This window comes from Belonocnema kinseyi, chromosome 9 (assembly GCF_010883055.1).
Source record: "Belonocnema kinseyi isolate 2016_QV_RU_SX_M_011 chromosome 9, B_treatae_v1, whole genome shotgun sequence".
Lineage (NCBI taxonomy): Eukaryota > Metazoa > Arthropoda > Insecta > Hymenoptera > Cynipidae > Belonocnema > Belonocnema kinseyi.
This window is the reverse complement of record NC_046665.1, coordinates 62403067-62418992: the sequence shown is the minus strand read 5'-3', so window position 1 is coordinate 62418992 and position 15926 is coordinate 62403067. Positions and strand designations below refer to the sequence as shown.

Here is a 15926-nt window from a genome sequence, read left to right as displayed (position 1 = left end):
ACATTTTCAAAAATAATTATATGAACATGAACATAATCAAAAATATAAACCTGATTATTAAAACCTTTTTATTCTTTTCAAAGAAAATATCAAACAGCTAGGATATATAGGTCACCCTATATGTCACGATTTGTCACGCTTGACAAAAACCCCCCATCCCCTGCCCCTAGGTGCGTGACATCATAAGTGAACGCTCACAATTCCAAGTTTAAACCTATTGATTAACCTCAATTGCGAAATAATTCTTATCAGTTTCTGTTAGTGCGATAGTGTATACAATTCTGATTAAATACGGGAATGTCAGATTTACAAACTCAATAAAGTGAACAGTTAAAATCATTCAGAATGACAACCAACGAGGTTCTTGAAAATCTGATTCTAGCGATACAAGAGGATGTAAAGTTTACAATAACAAATGTTAACCAAATGACAAAAGATATCAGAATTTCGAATTTTCAGGAACCTTTTAAGAAGAAAGTATCTACTTTGACAAATAAATTGAAAATTGCATTAATAAAGTAAGAAACAAAAACATCAACCTATATAACAGTGAAAACATTCCAAGTAACAGCAAGAATCTTTTTAAGACGGTTAAACAATCCGTATCGAAGCAAAAATAAAAATATTCGAGAGCAACTTCCAGAAAATCATAAGACTGGAACAACAAGGAAAAACTTATCGATTGTACTCTTTCAAAGTAATTTACAAAGGTATCCAGAATATCATTGATATTTAAAAGATTTTAAGGCCTTCCAACGGGCTTTCAGAAAACTTTAGGAAATAAATTAAATGAATTTGGAAAGGACTTCCAGTAATTTCTAAGGGCATTTGCGGATTTCAAGAATTTCCAGGAATGTCGTCGAATTTAAGAGATTCATATGATTTCAAAAGAACGCATAAAATTAATAGAGATTTCAAGAGATTTCGAGGGATTTCTGTTAGTTAGATTGCCATGGATTTGGAAAGAATAAACAAGTTTAAAAGATTTTATGATACTACAATATCGAAGGATATTATCGGAACACCAACTGGGCGACCCATTAAAAACTGGCCTTAACTTTGAAAGATGATACCTGTCACATGAAAAAGACAAAAATCGAATTCCAATTTTTAAGGAATTTTGTATCCTTACTTTAACTCTTGGAATGAGATAGGAAAATAAATGTATTAATATAATATTTCACAAAAGTAATCTATAAGATTTTACCTTTCATTTAAGCTATTATACATTGAAAAAGCTTCACAGACTCATTAAATAATAATTTTGGGTATGCAAGTATACTCAATTTAAAATACACGAGCATACCATCAATCTCCGGTTTGGTACTGTATTTAAATTAATTTCCCTAGCCGTTGCTAAGATTTAAAGTTAAAGTACAAAATTCCTTCAAAATCAGAATTTTATCTTTGTCTTTCTCAAGTCATAATTCAATACCAGCGTTGCCAAATTAATTCGACTAAAGCTCATTTAACGCAGAATTAAATAATTTTGTGAACCCTGTTGTAGACTTGTTGTATCTATAAGCTGGATGACGCCATCATGTTTCAAGCTCACGGCTGACTTTTAATATTTCAAGCAGTCAGTATTCCGCTGCTATCCGTCCGTAGAGGATTACTAAGCAACAACTGGCGCCTAGTATCAAGAAGGTTAAATTAAAAGTTCAACCCCTATAAATTTTATTGAAGTACCAATACTAACCCATTACAATAAGAGGTACTGGCCCCATATTTTCCACAATACTGGCTTGGTACTAGGACATTACCAGCCTGGCTGAGCATCAGTTGTTGGCCAGTTTGTTTTCCAGTGGAAAAAATAGTTACCATAAGGGGTTTTTCAGTAGTGGGCTAGTGACCTAAATAGTGTAATTTGTGGGAGATGCAAAGAAGTTTGACAACTCGACACCACGTTGCTCTCTTTTCTGATTTTGATGCACGCACGATAGTGTATAAATACCTCGTTTCTCACTCGATACTTGTGTTTCTTGTACCTAACGCCTTATCAGACACAGCCCGCGGAAGAAGGCCGACGGAATAACTTCCTAAGTGCACCTCTACACGCACCATCTAATTGGCACGATCCCATTACAGACAATTAATTCTCTGCGAGCGGGCCGGGTCTAGAAACTCTCTCTACTGTGGTAATTTTGGGAATTTAAGCTCTCACAACCATGAATATGTTTATAATTTGCGCCAGATGGGCGTAAGTACAATTTATTAGTAGTTTTAATTAATTTAAAATTTTTTCTTTAAGAATATAATTTATTTGTGACCGACTTTCATCGGTATGAATAGCAGGATTTAGGAAAAGGACATTTATACCATAATTTCTGTATAAAAAGCTGAATTTTTCATGACCCTGAAGTTTGCTATAGATATGGATTTCGAAATTTTTGAATTAATTATAAGCAAACAAAGCATTCGATTAAAAAACAAAAAGTAACTTTGGATTTATTCTCGAAATATGTAGATGTGCCTTTTTTTAACCATTATGGAGCCAACGAATTATTTCTTAATCATTTTAAACTTTGCAAAGAATGATAAACAAAGTGTCCAATTAAAAAGTAGATAACACCTTTGTATTCGTTTTGAAAACACTGAAGTGAGCTTTTTTGTAATGCAGAGTTGAAAATAATTGAAAAATAATTTAATTGTTTTTTTTAAATGTTTATATCAGATGCTGCGATTTTTTACAACAATTACAGAACACTAGACAAAATTTTATTGTTTAAAAATTGTTTTAAGAATAAGAACGGGCACCTGCATATTTCAGAGATAATTGCAAAGGTGTTTTCAGATTTTTGATTAGTAGCTTAGCTTTTTCATAATTAATTACATAAGTTTAAAATCCATATCTATAGCAAACTTAAGGTGACGGCCCCTGCCCGTTTCATCGTTTTCCTGAAAAAGAATTGTTTCTTAATCGGTCAACATCAACCCTTGCCCCCGAAATTTTGGAACTAGCATGGTATTTTAGAATTAGTGAAAGTAGCTATTTTAAATCTCATTGACTTTTGTCAATTTAAGTTTAGTTATTTCCTAACGAATATTCTAAGAATAATTTCCACCCTATAGCTTTTAATGTTGACTTACCCTACCCTCTTTCAGAGTGCCCAGAATATGTCCCAAAAAATGCAAAAGAGCAGTTTTATCTTAAATTCATGTTAAAGAAGGTATCTTCCATTCATTACTCCAATATTCATTATTTTTAGTCGATATGTGACATATATTCTATTATTTTTTAATCACTTTTAATTTTTTAAGCAATTATCATTTGACTCAACATTCTGCAATTGATAACACAGGTAATGAATCTTCAGTCTGATATTGTTTGTGAAAGATAGTTTTCCATTATTTAAACAATTAGAAATCAATCGCTTGTGTCTTTTCTTATCTCAGAACGATGTGTAGGAAAAACAAGGTTTTGAAAAAAATTTCTTTTTAATAAGTGCCAAATATCATAACAAACAAAATATAATTTTGAACATTTGTTAGTTGTGTCAATAATTTCAGAAAATACTAAATTTTCACGAATTGCTGGCAACAAAATTATACCGATAAAATTGTTTAAGCGAATAATAGTTGTGGGTACAATTACAAATTAGTTTAAAACCACATGAAAGCCTGTCTCTTATAAAATAAAACTTTATTAATTATGAATTTTATGACTGTATTGTCTTTAGCATGAATTTTGCATAAAAAAAGCTATTTTGAATTTTTAGCGACATTCTTCGAGTACAATACAAAAGAGTCGGTTGAGTCAAAAATTAATGGATAGAAATTATTTCACGAAAATTCCTTAGAAAGTGACTATACTTTTATTGGCAAACGTTAATTAAAAGTAGTACTTTTTCCATTTTTTCAAAAACTGAGTTTCTCCCATTTAAACTTTTGTAGTTATTTCAAAAGTTTGTAAGCACGGGTTAAAGTTGACCGATTTTCGAAGAAAGTTATGAAAAGGCTTTGTTTCGATTTTTTTGTTGATACATTATAAAAATATGGGGTTTTTCAGAATTATAAATTATAAAAACAAATGATAAATGCCTGTCTTGTGGAAAAATGTGTAACTCCTCTTTCATTTAAAAAAAGGATTACAGTTTAAAAATATACAAACTCAACAGCTTTATTAATTTCATTTTAAAAATTCAGAAGGGTTTTTATAATAATAATATCAAATTTTTTGTAGTTACAAGAATCAAGTCATATTGACGATCTGAGGCATGTCACCTGACTTTTTAAGTTGTTTATTGCAAATGAAAAAAAATGTTTTCTGACTTTAATAGTTCATATAATTGTAAAAATTTTACTCAGACCTAACTTCTAAGTTCGAACATTCCAAATTTGAAAGCACTAAAACAAAAAATATCCACATTTTATGTTTGATTATAATTTGAGAATATTTTTTATCTAAAACTTTAGCACTGAAAATATAACCAATAAACGTTTTAAAAAATAACTTTAGGAATAAAACGAGATACATTACACATATGTTATCCCATTTATCCAAGTAGATATTACAAGATGGAGAAACTGAAATAGTGAAATTAAATCTTGCGGATTTAAGTTCTGACTTTTTTGGTATAATTGTACATTTCTTGTGAACTTTTTTCATTAAAAAAATTATTTACGATCTTTTGTGCGAAGATTGTATTCTTCTATGCTTGAATAGAAAGCTCTTATAAAATTGACATTTGTTACCTTGTTGAAAAATGATTCTTGTATATCAAAAATTCATTAATCTTTTCTTGCACGAAATCAAAATAAGCAATAAAGAGAATCAAATGTCTTTAGTTTCAAATTAAAGGAAATTGCGTGCTTCTTTGTGTATGTTATTCCAAATTCATACTGATGGAACGCAAAGAAAAATTTAAGAACAAATTGAGTTAGCACAATTATTTTTCACAATCAGATTCATTAAGAATAAATCAACGTCACGAAAAATTAAAATTTGGAAAGAGATATTCGACAGAAATTTGTTACATTTCTAATAAAAGTAGCATTTCAAGGTAACTAGTTTTAAAAATTAATGGTAATTGCCTAGATTTCAATTGATTATTGTATTTCTATCTTTATTCTCCTATAGAAATAAATGTATAAATGAACCTATACGAAGACTACCAAACTAAAAGGTTTTTAAGCCAAAAATTATTTTGGATTCTCACAGAAGTTTTTAGACCAAATTTTAAATTATCGTCTGAGTCCTTTTAAAAAAAGGTAAATTTTGTTTTTTAAACATTGTAAGTCATAAAATTGGCATACAAGTTGATCTTAAAAGTTAATTTACAATTTTTTGACTTTCAACTTAATTTTATACTTTTGCATATTCTGAAGTATGGTGCAGGCCATAATTAAGTTTTTTATGTGAAGCTTGGAGGAGTTTACCTAATATTATCTAATTCAATTAGTAAGTTAGTAGGTTTTTTGTCAATCATGATGTTCAAAAGAAATCTTTAAATTATGTTTCCTATCATACTTTAAAAACTACAAACTAATCAATTTAAATTTTTCACTAAAAATAAATTTTAAGCATATTTCACCATCCACTAGTTTAAAAATTTCTATACCTTATAATTAAAAAAAGGAACTTTCTTCAAAAAGGGCTTCTGTAATGATTATAGATTTTGTCTGAAAACTTTCATGGGGTATTAAGGAACCATAATTAATCAGAAAATTCTATGTTCAAGCACCTTTCAATTTTTAATGAGAAAATGTATCAATTAAGAATTTGTAATTGAGATATAGAAGTTTATTTTATAGTAGCCGTCATCTGTTTCCGAATTAAGATATTTGTCATGAAATTTTTAAAACGATGTTTGATTGTTCTACACATAAAATTATATTTATTTCTTTGAAATCAAATTAGGATATTGTTATTTTTAAACTTTAAGACTACGATTTTGTTCAATTTTAACATTTCGGCTTTTAAAAATTTAATTTTAATTGCACCCCTAGCGAACCATTTGGAACCCAATCTATTTAACTTTGTACTCCTTCAAATGAAAATTCTTTTAAAGCTTCTTGGATGTTATTAAATTTGCATCATAACTTTTGATTAAAGTTTCAACTTGAAGGTCCCAATTAATAAAATTAAAATTGCAAATGCCGTTTTGAATAATTCATTCTCAAATAATTCCATTTTATCCAAGCTACAATTTTTCAGAATTCTCACCATGTTCGTAATTACATGATAGGCAGTATTGTTCGTATAATGCCTGATTTCCATTTCATTCGCACCCCATCAAGGTAGGAGTGGGTCTGTGTAGAAGTTGATGCCTTTCTTGAAACATCATTAAAAAAAGCTGTGCACTTAAGAACGGTTGCATGCGCGTGGAACCGAAATAAACGATGATTGGCAAAGCCATAAATCAATGTCTCTCGTGATAGGCTGTTATAGTTGAAGGAGAAATGTGTTCGTTCTGTACGAATCTATTTCGACTTTGAGACTTTTGAAGGTGTACGTAGCTCGCTTCTGAGCTCACACTTTCTCAAATAAGTTATTGTAGATTTCTACTGGTACATGAGTAATTATCGGTTTTTGATTTTCTGTTGTACTTTGGGGGTTACTTGAGGTCAGGTAATTCCAGAAGGTCAGGGAATGTCAGCCCGAGTAAAAAAGCTTCCACTTGAGTTCGACTTGAATTGCCCCATTTAAGACATGCTGAAGTTAAAAAGTTGGACTTGAGCATGTCTCAGTTTTGAGATCAAAAGTTCATTTTATGGCTTGGAGACAAGTTTCTATGTCTTGAAGACATAAATTTATCTCTTGAGTCGAATTTTTATCACTCCAGCATAAGCAGCTTATAACTTAGAGTGTATACCTGTCCTAACAAAAATGTTTATTATGACTGTCATAAAAGCTCATCTTTCTTAATGATTAAACAATCTTATATATTTGTTTACAATATATACATATTCAATCAACTTATTAATGGATTTGCATTTGTATTATACTTGCTTGACGATGATATCGAAAATGTTGTTTATTTTTATGTATTTCTAACGGGTTAGGAGATCCTTTTAGAAAGTTACAATTTTTTTTTAAAGAAAATGTTTAAGGGTTACCCTCGTTCACACCCACAGATTTCGAATTTCTTAATTGAAAATGGCTAAGTTTATAATTCCAAATTTTTCATTTTTCAATTTTAATCTCATTTATAAGCCAAAAAAGATTTGACCATCTTAGACAAGACAAGGGTCGCTTCGAGTCAAGTAAACGTCTTCATAGCCAAGACAAGGCTCGACTTGAGACAAGTAAACGCCGTTTTACCTGTCTTGGCCATAAAAATAAGACAAAGGCCTATGTCTCGACTCAGTTTCAAAACACAGCCAGCCATCGATTACTTGGAGACGAACTCAAGACATAACCAAGTTGAACTCAAGTCGAAATATTTTTATTCGGAAGGGTAAGTCTGACAGAGTACGAGAATTTTCGAGAAAATAAATTACAGTTAATTTGATTCTTTTGATGAAATCTCAACAATTTTGTTTGCAAGTCATTATATTTGGTTGGAAAATCATTTTTTTTTTAATTCGTCCTTTTGGATTAAAAAAGTATTTAATTTGGTAGAAATTGCAACCTTTATTGTTTTAAAAAATCACAAATAGTCTGTTTAAGATTATTCTGTTATTTTTGGAGATTTAACTATTTGTTGAAAATTTGTCTGTTTACATTCTCATTCTAATGAAAAGATATTGGTTTCATGTAAAACTTCACATGGTCGGTTTTCATCAAGTCTTTACGTTTTGAGACCCACTGAGTCAGAAAAAAACATTTTGCGAAGGTGTTTGTCTGTCTGTCTGTCAGTAGTCTGTAGTCTGTAGTAGGCAGTCTGTAATCTGTAGTCTGTAGTCTGTAGTCTGTAGTCTGTAGTCTGTAGTTTGTAGTCTGTAGGCACGATAACTTTCGAAAAATTGATCAGATTGGATTCTGCTTTGCCACCCTTTTGTAAGACCTAAAAAGAAAGAAAAAGTTCGTAAGCCGGCTATTTGGTATCAAAATTCAAAAAGTGAGCGCATTTTCAAAATTTTTGATACAACATTTTTTTAAGATTTCAAAATTCTATGTACGGTTGTTCATAGTACTTAGAAACTCCAACAATTTATTCTAATGATTTTTTCTATAAAAAGAAAATTATCATAGGTACAGCATTTTCAATATCTAAAAAAACAAACTAAAATGAACATTTTCATCTAAAAAACGCATGATATAAAAAAAGTCAAGAAAAGAAAAAAGTTTATTTTTAAAAGCCTTACAATAATATCATAACAACCTATTTAATTTCGTCGAAAAGTTGAAAATTCAAAATTAGATCGTACCAAAAATCTTTAAAACCACATTTTTTCAAGATTTCAAAATTCTATATACCGTTATTCATAGTATTTAGAAACTCAAAGAATTTATGTAAATGACTTTTTTCTGTAAGAAGAAAATTATCAGATTTAGAGCATTTTCAAAATCCAAAAAAAAAACAAACTAAAGTGAACATTTTCAACCAAACAATGCAGGATATGCAAAAAAGTCAAGAAAAGGAAAATGTTGATTTTGTAAAGCCCTACGATATTATCATGGCCACTTTCTTCATTTGGTCGAAAAGTTGAAAATCACAAATTTGATCGTACCAAAAATAATGAAAAATCCAAAAATTCCATTTTTTGGTCAAACTATGCAAGATAATAAAAAATGAATCAGCTAAAATTGCGCGCCCTGGAAAGACCTACAAATTTGTAATGAATCACTTTTCGATAGGATTCGTAGTTTTTGTTTTTAGTCTTAAAAAAAAACATAAAAATAATTTGTTTATTAACGATAAAAGCAACGAAAAAAATGAGACAAAACTTGTTTATCCAAAAAGGAGCTGCAATTTTTGATAGGACACTTTATTTTTGCTTTAGTCGTGAAAAATAACATTCAAAATAAAAATATTAAATTTTTTTGAAAAAACGGCATAAGTACGAACCAAAATTAACGGACAAAAGCTGTTCGCCTAAAAAGATCTATAAATTGATTATTATTTATTTCTGAATAGTAAGAGTAGATTTTCTTTTAATCGTAAAAAATGAGATTAAAAATAAAAAAATTAATTTTTTGGAAATAGGAAAAAAGGACAAAAGAGGACATAGGATCCTATATAGGACCCTACATAGGTTACTGTTTTAGACCCTTTGCAGATGCGCAATAGTTTTGCTTTAATCGTAAAAAAATATTTAAAATAAAAAATTATAAAAACAAGGAAATAAGAATTAGTAGGATTCAATTTTGATGCAAATTATGAATTCTAATGATATAAATTGATTGAAATGATACATGTTTCAGCGCAGTTTAGAATACTTTATGAGAATGTGTTCGTTAAAGCCGAAAGAGCTTTAACAAAAGAGAGTTCATAATCACAAAATTACAGTTGTCGGACCGTTGACCTTTGATTTTAAAAGGTCTGTGCACGAATGCGGTGAAATGCAAAGACCGAGTGTGGAGTGCGAGAGCCATCAGTCGCGCGCCGTAGATGCGCTCAATCTCTCGAGATAAGCTCTTTTGACAAAAGAGAATTCACAATCATAAAATTGCACTGGTGGATTTTTTGAGTCTGAATCTTAAAAGGTTTGCGCAAGAATGTGCGAAAATATAAAGACCGAGAGCCTAGCGCGAGGTAAATACATAATCGAGCGCGAAGCGTGAGATAAATACATCATCGAGCGCGAAGTAATTGCTAGTAATATCACCTATTACGTTTCTCGATAAAAATTGATCTTCGTTTCTTGAGAATTCATCTTTTTTGGCTGAAAATAGTGTTACTACTTTGTAAAAAATAAATTTTTTTTGTTGATGACTCATATTTTTAATTGATACTCATTTTTTTCAGAATATAACTCTTTATTAAAAATTATTATTTTCGGTTACAAATAAATTTTTTAACTAAAAATTTAAATATTTCATGTTTAAATGAAAATATACCTTTTTCAGTTGAAAATTCAACTATATTTGTTTGAAAATTTCTTTAAAAATGCAATCAATTGTTTGAAAATTCATGTATTTTGTTGATAGGTGATTTTTCCTGGTAGAAAATATTTCGTTTCATTTGAAAATTTACTTTTTAGTTAAAAATTAGTTTCTTCTTTGCTGAAAATCAATTTTTTCAAATAAAAATTTAATTATTCCACGTGTTGTTATAAAATTATCTCTCTTAAATAAAAATCAAACCTATTTTTGTTTGAAAAATTATCTTTTTTTTAAATTCATGTATCTGTTTTTAAAATTGTCTATTTGGGTACAACATTTTTCTGTCAGATTAAAAATTCATCTATTTCTTCAGAAATTGATATGAATTCCTAAAAAAATTATTGTATTAGTTCAATATTTTCTTCTCAAACTAAACATTAAATTATTCCATTTTTGTTGAAAATTAATATTTTTGAATAAACATTTAACTATTTATATGACAATTTATTTTATTTTATTGAAAATAACGAAGTTTCTCTTCGTCCCGAAATTTTTGATCGCTACTCAAATAGCTATATTATTAAAATGATTGGTTTTACTACAAATTTAAATATTCTATTTTTGTTTAAAAATTTATTTATTCTGTTGAAAATTGAAACACTTTATTTGAAACACTTTTCCTTTTAGTTGCCAATTTTTTTCTAATTGAAATTTCAACTATTCATTCTAATTTCCATTAAAAAGTAATTTTTTTTAGTTTTAAAAGAATTAATTTTTTAACCCGAATATGTAAATATTCTAGTTTTACTTGGAAATTCATATTTTTCAATTAAAAATTCATATGTTTAGTTGAAAACTGGGCCTCTTGGAAAATTAAACTTGTTGTTTGACAATTCTTCAATTTTGTTAAATTTTTTTTTTGTAGTAAATTAATCTTTTTGTTTAAAAATTTAGGTTTTTAGTTGAAAATTTAAGGACTAGGTTTAATAGTTGAATTTCTTTCTTAAAAATTACAAAAATATATTTTTTGCTTCATAAAAATTCAACTATTTGATCAAGAAATCTTGATTTATATTTAAAATTCGTTCTTTTGATAGTAAATTAATTTTTTTGTTTAAAAAGTGCATCTTTTTTAGAGGGAAATTCAACTTTTTGTTTGGAAATTTTTAAATTTTAATAAAAAATATTTTTTACCGTAGAAAATTAATGTTTTTGTTTTAAAATTCATCATCTTATTCAAAAATTAATCTTTTTGTTTCAAAATGTAACAACTACATTTTAAAGTTAAACTACTTTCCTAAAAATCTATTTTGTTGTTGACACTTATAGACCTTATTAAAAAATGTATCTGTTTGGTTGGAAATCGAACTGGTTTGTTTAAAATAACTTTTTTTCGTTTGAAAAATCATTTTGGCAATTTTAAAATTACCAATTCTATTTTTAACTAAAGGTGTCTATTTTGTATGAAAAAAATGCAACTATTTGTTAAAATCTAAATATTTGGTTGAAAATTCGTTTTTTTTTGTTCATTAAAAATTAAACTAGCATAGTTGACAATTCGACTAATGGGTTGACAGTTTTTACATTCCGTTGAAAATTCGTCATTTTTGGTATAAAATGAAATTTTTGTCTTGAAAGTTTAATAATTTAGTAAAAAAAGATAAACCTTTCTTAGTTCAAAAATTCAATAATACCCGGATTAACAGTCACATCAAATTCAATTAGGCACATTTCAGCAATTACTCTAAAAATCATTTTATTTACGTAATGTATTTTTTGTTTATTTTATTTTATTTCTATTTTATTTATTTTTTATTTATTTATTATTTATTTATGTAAAGACTACGTTCATTTCGGGGGATGGGGCGCATAACCAAATAAACGGTTGTTAATGAGGGTAGGAGGGTCAAAAATTGCCAAAATTTGGTAACGCATTTTATGGATGATACATTCAATATGTTGATGAAAGATGCAAAAAACAATTATTTTGAATAAATAATCATTATTTGTCACTACGCTTCCCTGCCTTGTATTATATGTACTTCTACCTGCATTTATAATCTGTAACTATTTGAGCTAGTGTACGAGGTTAATAACCGTTTATGAACTCTACTGTAAATCTTTGATATTTCACTCGAGATAAACGTAATTGTGGCCGCCGTGTATGTACTCTACTAAACTCTTATTCCCCATTTCCTGTTACAGTGCCACCTCATAAACCTAACATCATAGACGAATACGGAAAAACGGTACCAACTGTCGCTGGACCTTACGAGGAGGGCGGTGATATGAAGCTCAAATGTCTCGTTTCCGGTGGTAAGTCTTCTTTCAGTGCTTTTATTATTCACTAGTGCACGTAATACATTTCAAAAGGTGCATTTCTGCAAAGGAGGTTTTGATGTTATAGAATTTTAAATTTTAGGAGTTCCTTTCCTTCCCTGATGCTATATTCTTTATGAAGCTTCTTGGCGAAAAAGTTGAATTGCTTTTATGAGTGTATGTCGTTTATATATTTTGTCTTATTATTTATGTTGTTGATACGATCATGTTAGATAAAATATTACTACGTTTTGAACATTCAAGTGTGTGACAGCATAACCATGTCAGTGCTACTTTTTCAAAACACGTTTCATTGAATTAGGAATTCTCTAAAATAATTTTGCAAATTGTGTTGAAGAATATGATCTTTAAAGTGCTCCAACAATTTTTCTTAAAGTAATCTGTTTAAATATTCGAGGCACGAAAAAAAATGTCGCTACTCAATTACGCGGAAGAAATTTCACAAAATACATTAATTTCTTTTATAACATTTTGATCTACCCTATTAGTATTTTTGTATCTTTTGTATTTTGTAAACGAAAATTCTGACAAAATCACTTATCAATTATATTGTATGTTAATTATATTCAAAAAATCAATTTGAAAAAGAACTTAAAATAAAATTCAATGGCACGTACTTGGTTACGACAGGTTTTTGACACTATTTTTGACACATCCGGCTGACCGCCGATAAGGGAAAGCCTGAAGACACGATGTCCTTGAAGACCGACTAAGTTTGACCGAAATGGATCCCAAATCTGCTAACGCAGAAAGTTTCTACATCATTTGGACATTATAAATCAGTTGAATTTAAAATCCTAGCTGCTCCCTTTCGCGAGTTATGCGCATTTTTGTATATTCACATAACAACCGGCCGTACAAAACCTGCGTATTCTAGTTTAGGAAATAAAATCCTTTTCAAAATTTACTTTTTTCAAAATTATTTTGAATGCAAGTTTGTATTATTTATTTTATATATAAAAAAATTATTTACCTCTTTTAGTCGAATCTAGGGCCAACGACAGAGAGGCAGTGGCTACATGATCCCATTTTCGTTTTTTTTCTATTTAATTTTTAAAAAATATTTTATGATATTTTTTATTTATTTTTTATCTATATTTTATAAGTAATTATACATTTGCAGGTATATATAAATATAATAACAGAGCTTTTAATAATATTTAAAAATATCTACTATTAGTAAATAATGCTAAAAATTATAGGTGAACTGAAAAAAATTCTATTACTGCTTTTAATAGCAGTGTTGAATATAATTTGTGGTGTACACTTCTTACCTTGTAACGTGCCCAGAATTGTTAAAAATCGCGATGTATAGATTCTCTTCTTTGCTCCGACCAATACTCTAAACCATTGTTATTATCTATAAAGCGTAAATTTTCTTTAACATATGTCAGAATGATGTGAATTTTGAGTGTTTCGGAGAGTTTGTCGATGCTTTTCAAAGCTTTATTTGATTCATTGATGTCTAGTCTGTATTGTTTGTAGCTAAATGGCAAGAAGAGTAATCAGCTTTTAAAAATTCTGATTATTGGAAATGAGAGAGTAAATTCGAAACTATCGATTGGCGTACGAAAATAAAAATTGATTTTTTCCGCGTTAGGTCCCTTTTTTCGCGGACGTTCACATATGTAACTTATGGACTATACGCAACGTAGCGATATTAAAACTCATTTAGGTATAAAAGTGGTGAATTCAAAAAAACGGCATTATTCGGAGAGCGTTTAAATAAAGTATATCAAAATTTATAGAGAAAGCTAAATTAATGGTTGAAACAATTGTTGGTAAAAAAATTTATAACATTGGATCTAAGATAAAAGTAAGAATAGTTAATAAATTAGACTACGCGACCGCTTAAGCTTTAGCTAGTATAGGTTGTTATGTAAAAATATAAAAATGCGCATAACTTGCGAAAGGGAGCAGCTAGAATTTTAAATTCAAGTGATTTCTAATGCCCAAACGATGTAGACTTTCTGCGTTAGGAGATTTTGGATCCATTTTAGTCAAGCTTAGCCGGCCTACAAGCGCACCGTGAAGATGAGAGAAAAGTCAGGGAATTTTTTCGCCAAGGAAACTCTGGAAAAAGTAAAAGATTTGAAAAAAATAGAAAAGTCAGGAAAATTCTTTAAAAAGCACTTCAACAGTAACTGTCGATAATTATAAGGGCTGCCATACAGTCACTTTTGGTCACTTTTTTCAAAATAAATTTTAAGTCAATTTTCTAATGTGAAGTCGATGTATTTATTACCTGCGTGAAATGAAAAGATTATTTTAGTCGCTCTTCCTTTAATCAAGTATTCTATGGGTTAACAACTATTGAATTCAGGTCTATACATATTTTTAAATTCCACAAGCAGTAAGGGATTTCGTAGAGTTTCAAAGATTCAAAATGATTTTCAAATACTTTTAGCAGTTCTTTAAAATTAATTTAAAAATCATAATGAATACTTATTAATTTATCCCGAATTCGTTTAAATTCTTCGGAATTCTTTTGAATTTTTATATTTTACTTGAATTCTTCTCAGTTCACTTAATTCTAAATAATGCAATGAATTACATTTTTTTAAGTTTTTGCTTATTTACTTATTTGTTTAATGTTTGTTTAATTTATCTTAAAGTTTTTTGAGCTCACATTGAATTCTCGAGAATTATATCAAAATTCTTTAAAATTGTTGTGAAATGATTTTAAGCATATTGATTGCAATCAATGCTTTCATATTTTTAAATTGTTTTCGGTAAACTTTTTCTGAATTTGTTTTCGGTTAATTTTTCTAAATTTATTTCGGATCGAGTCAGGATTAAGGTTCGCAACTCGTGCCGAAAACCCGAAAATCTGAGCCAGTGGAGAAACCTGAACTGGCCTCATAGTTTCAATTAAAAGTTTAACAAAATTAATGCAAATTTAAGGATATTTTTCAATTCAACTTTCGCGTCCTTCCGGGTTTAAGGCCAATTTGGGTTTTATGGTTCGCGTTCTAAATTCAAAACCTGGCACGACGCAACCTGAAAAAATCCCGATCCAAACCTCTGGGATTTGGTCTGGAAAGATTTTTCACATTACGAAATTATTTCAGTTTGATCATTTTTTCCAATTAATTTGAATTCTTTTGAATCGAACTTGAGGAGTTGAGGAATTGAGAATATTGGGGACATTATGAATGTACACCTATCACTTTTATAAAGTAAATTAGGCTGTGTTATCCCTGAAGATAATAAATTAAATATTGATTAATTGACAATTAAATTTAGTTTATTCCATTTATAAATGATTCTTATGAAAAGTATTACAAGATTAGAATTTTGGCCTTCAAATGGAAATGGCCTGGAAGGACGAAAAATTATGCAAGAAAGTCAGTCAATTTAAGAAATGAAGTTTCTCGTCCAACGTGTTCATTTAAGAAATGTATTTTAAAATTAAGAAGTTATTCTTGTTAATATCAATATTTTCTTTTGCATTAAGTATCTTAATATGAACATTAATAAACAATCAAAAATTGGTGAATAATAGTCAAAATTGGATACGTCACTGATATTGACTTTTCAAATTCATTTTGCAGTTTATACGAGGGTGGATTGATAAGTTTCCGGCCTGACCAAGAAAAACAACGTTTTTAAGAATTTTTTTTTTTATTTCTCAACATAATCTCCTCCAAGGCTG

At 28.9% G+C, this 15926-nt stretch overlaps 1 protein-coding gene across 1 annotated transcript in view; it reads left to right on the top strand.

Annotated features, from left to right (window-relative positions):
• Positions 1 to 15926, top strand: part of LOC117179779 (nephrin-like) — a 628567-nt gene that overhangs the window by 512507 nt on the left and 100134 nt on the right. The window contains exon 4 of the mRNA XM_033371879.1: positions 12137 to 12247. Within this exon, the coding sequence (XP_033227770.1) occupies positions 12137 to 12247 (111 nt within the window). The remainder of the gene's footprint in view (positions 1 to 12136; positions 12248 to 15926) is intronic.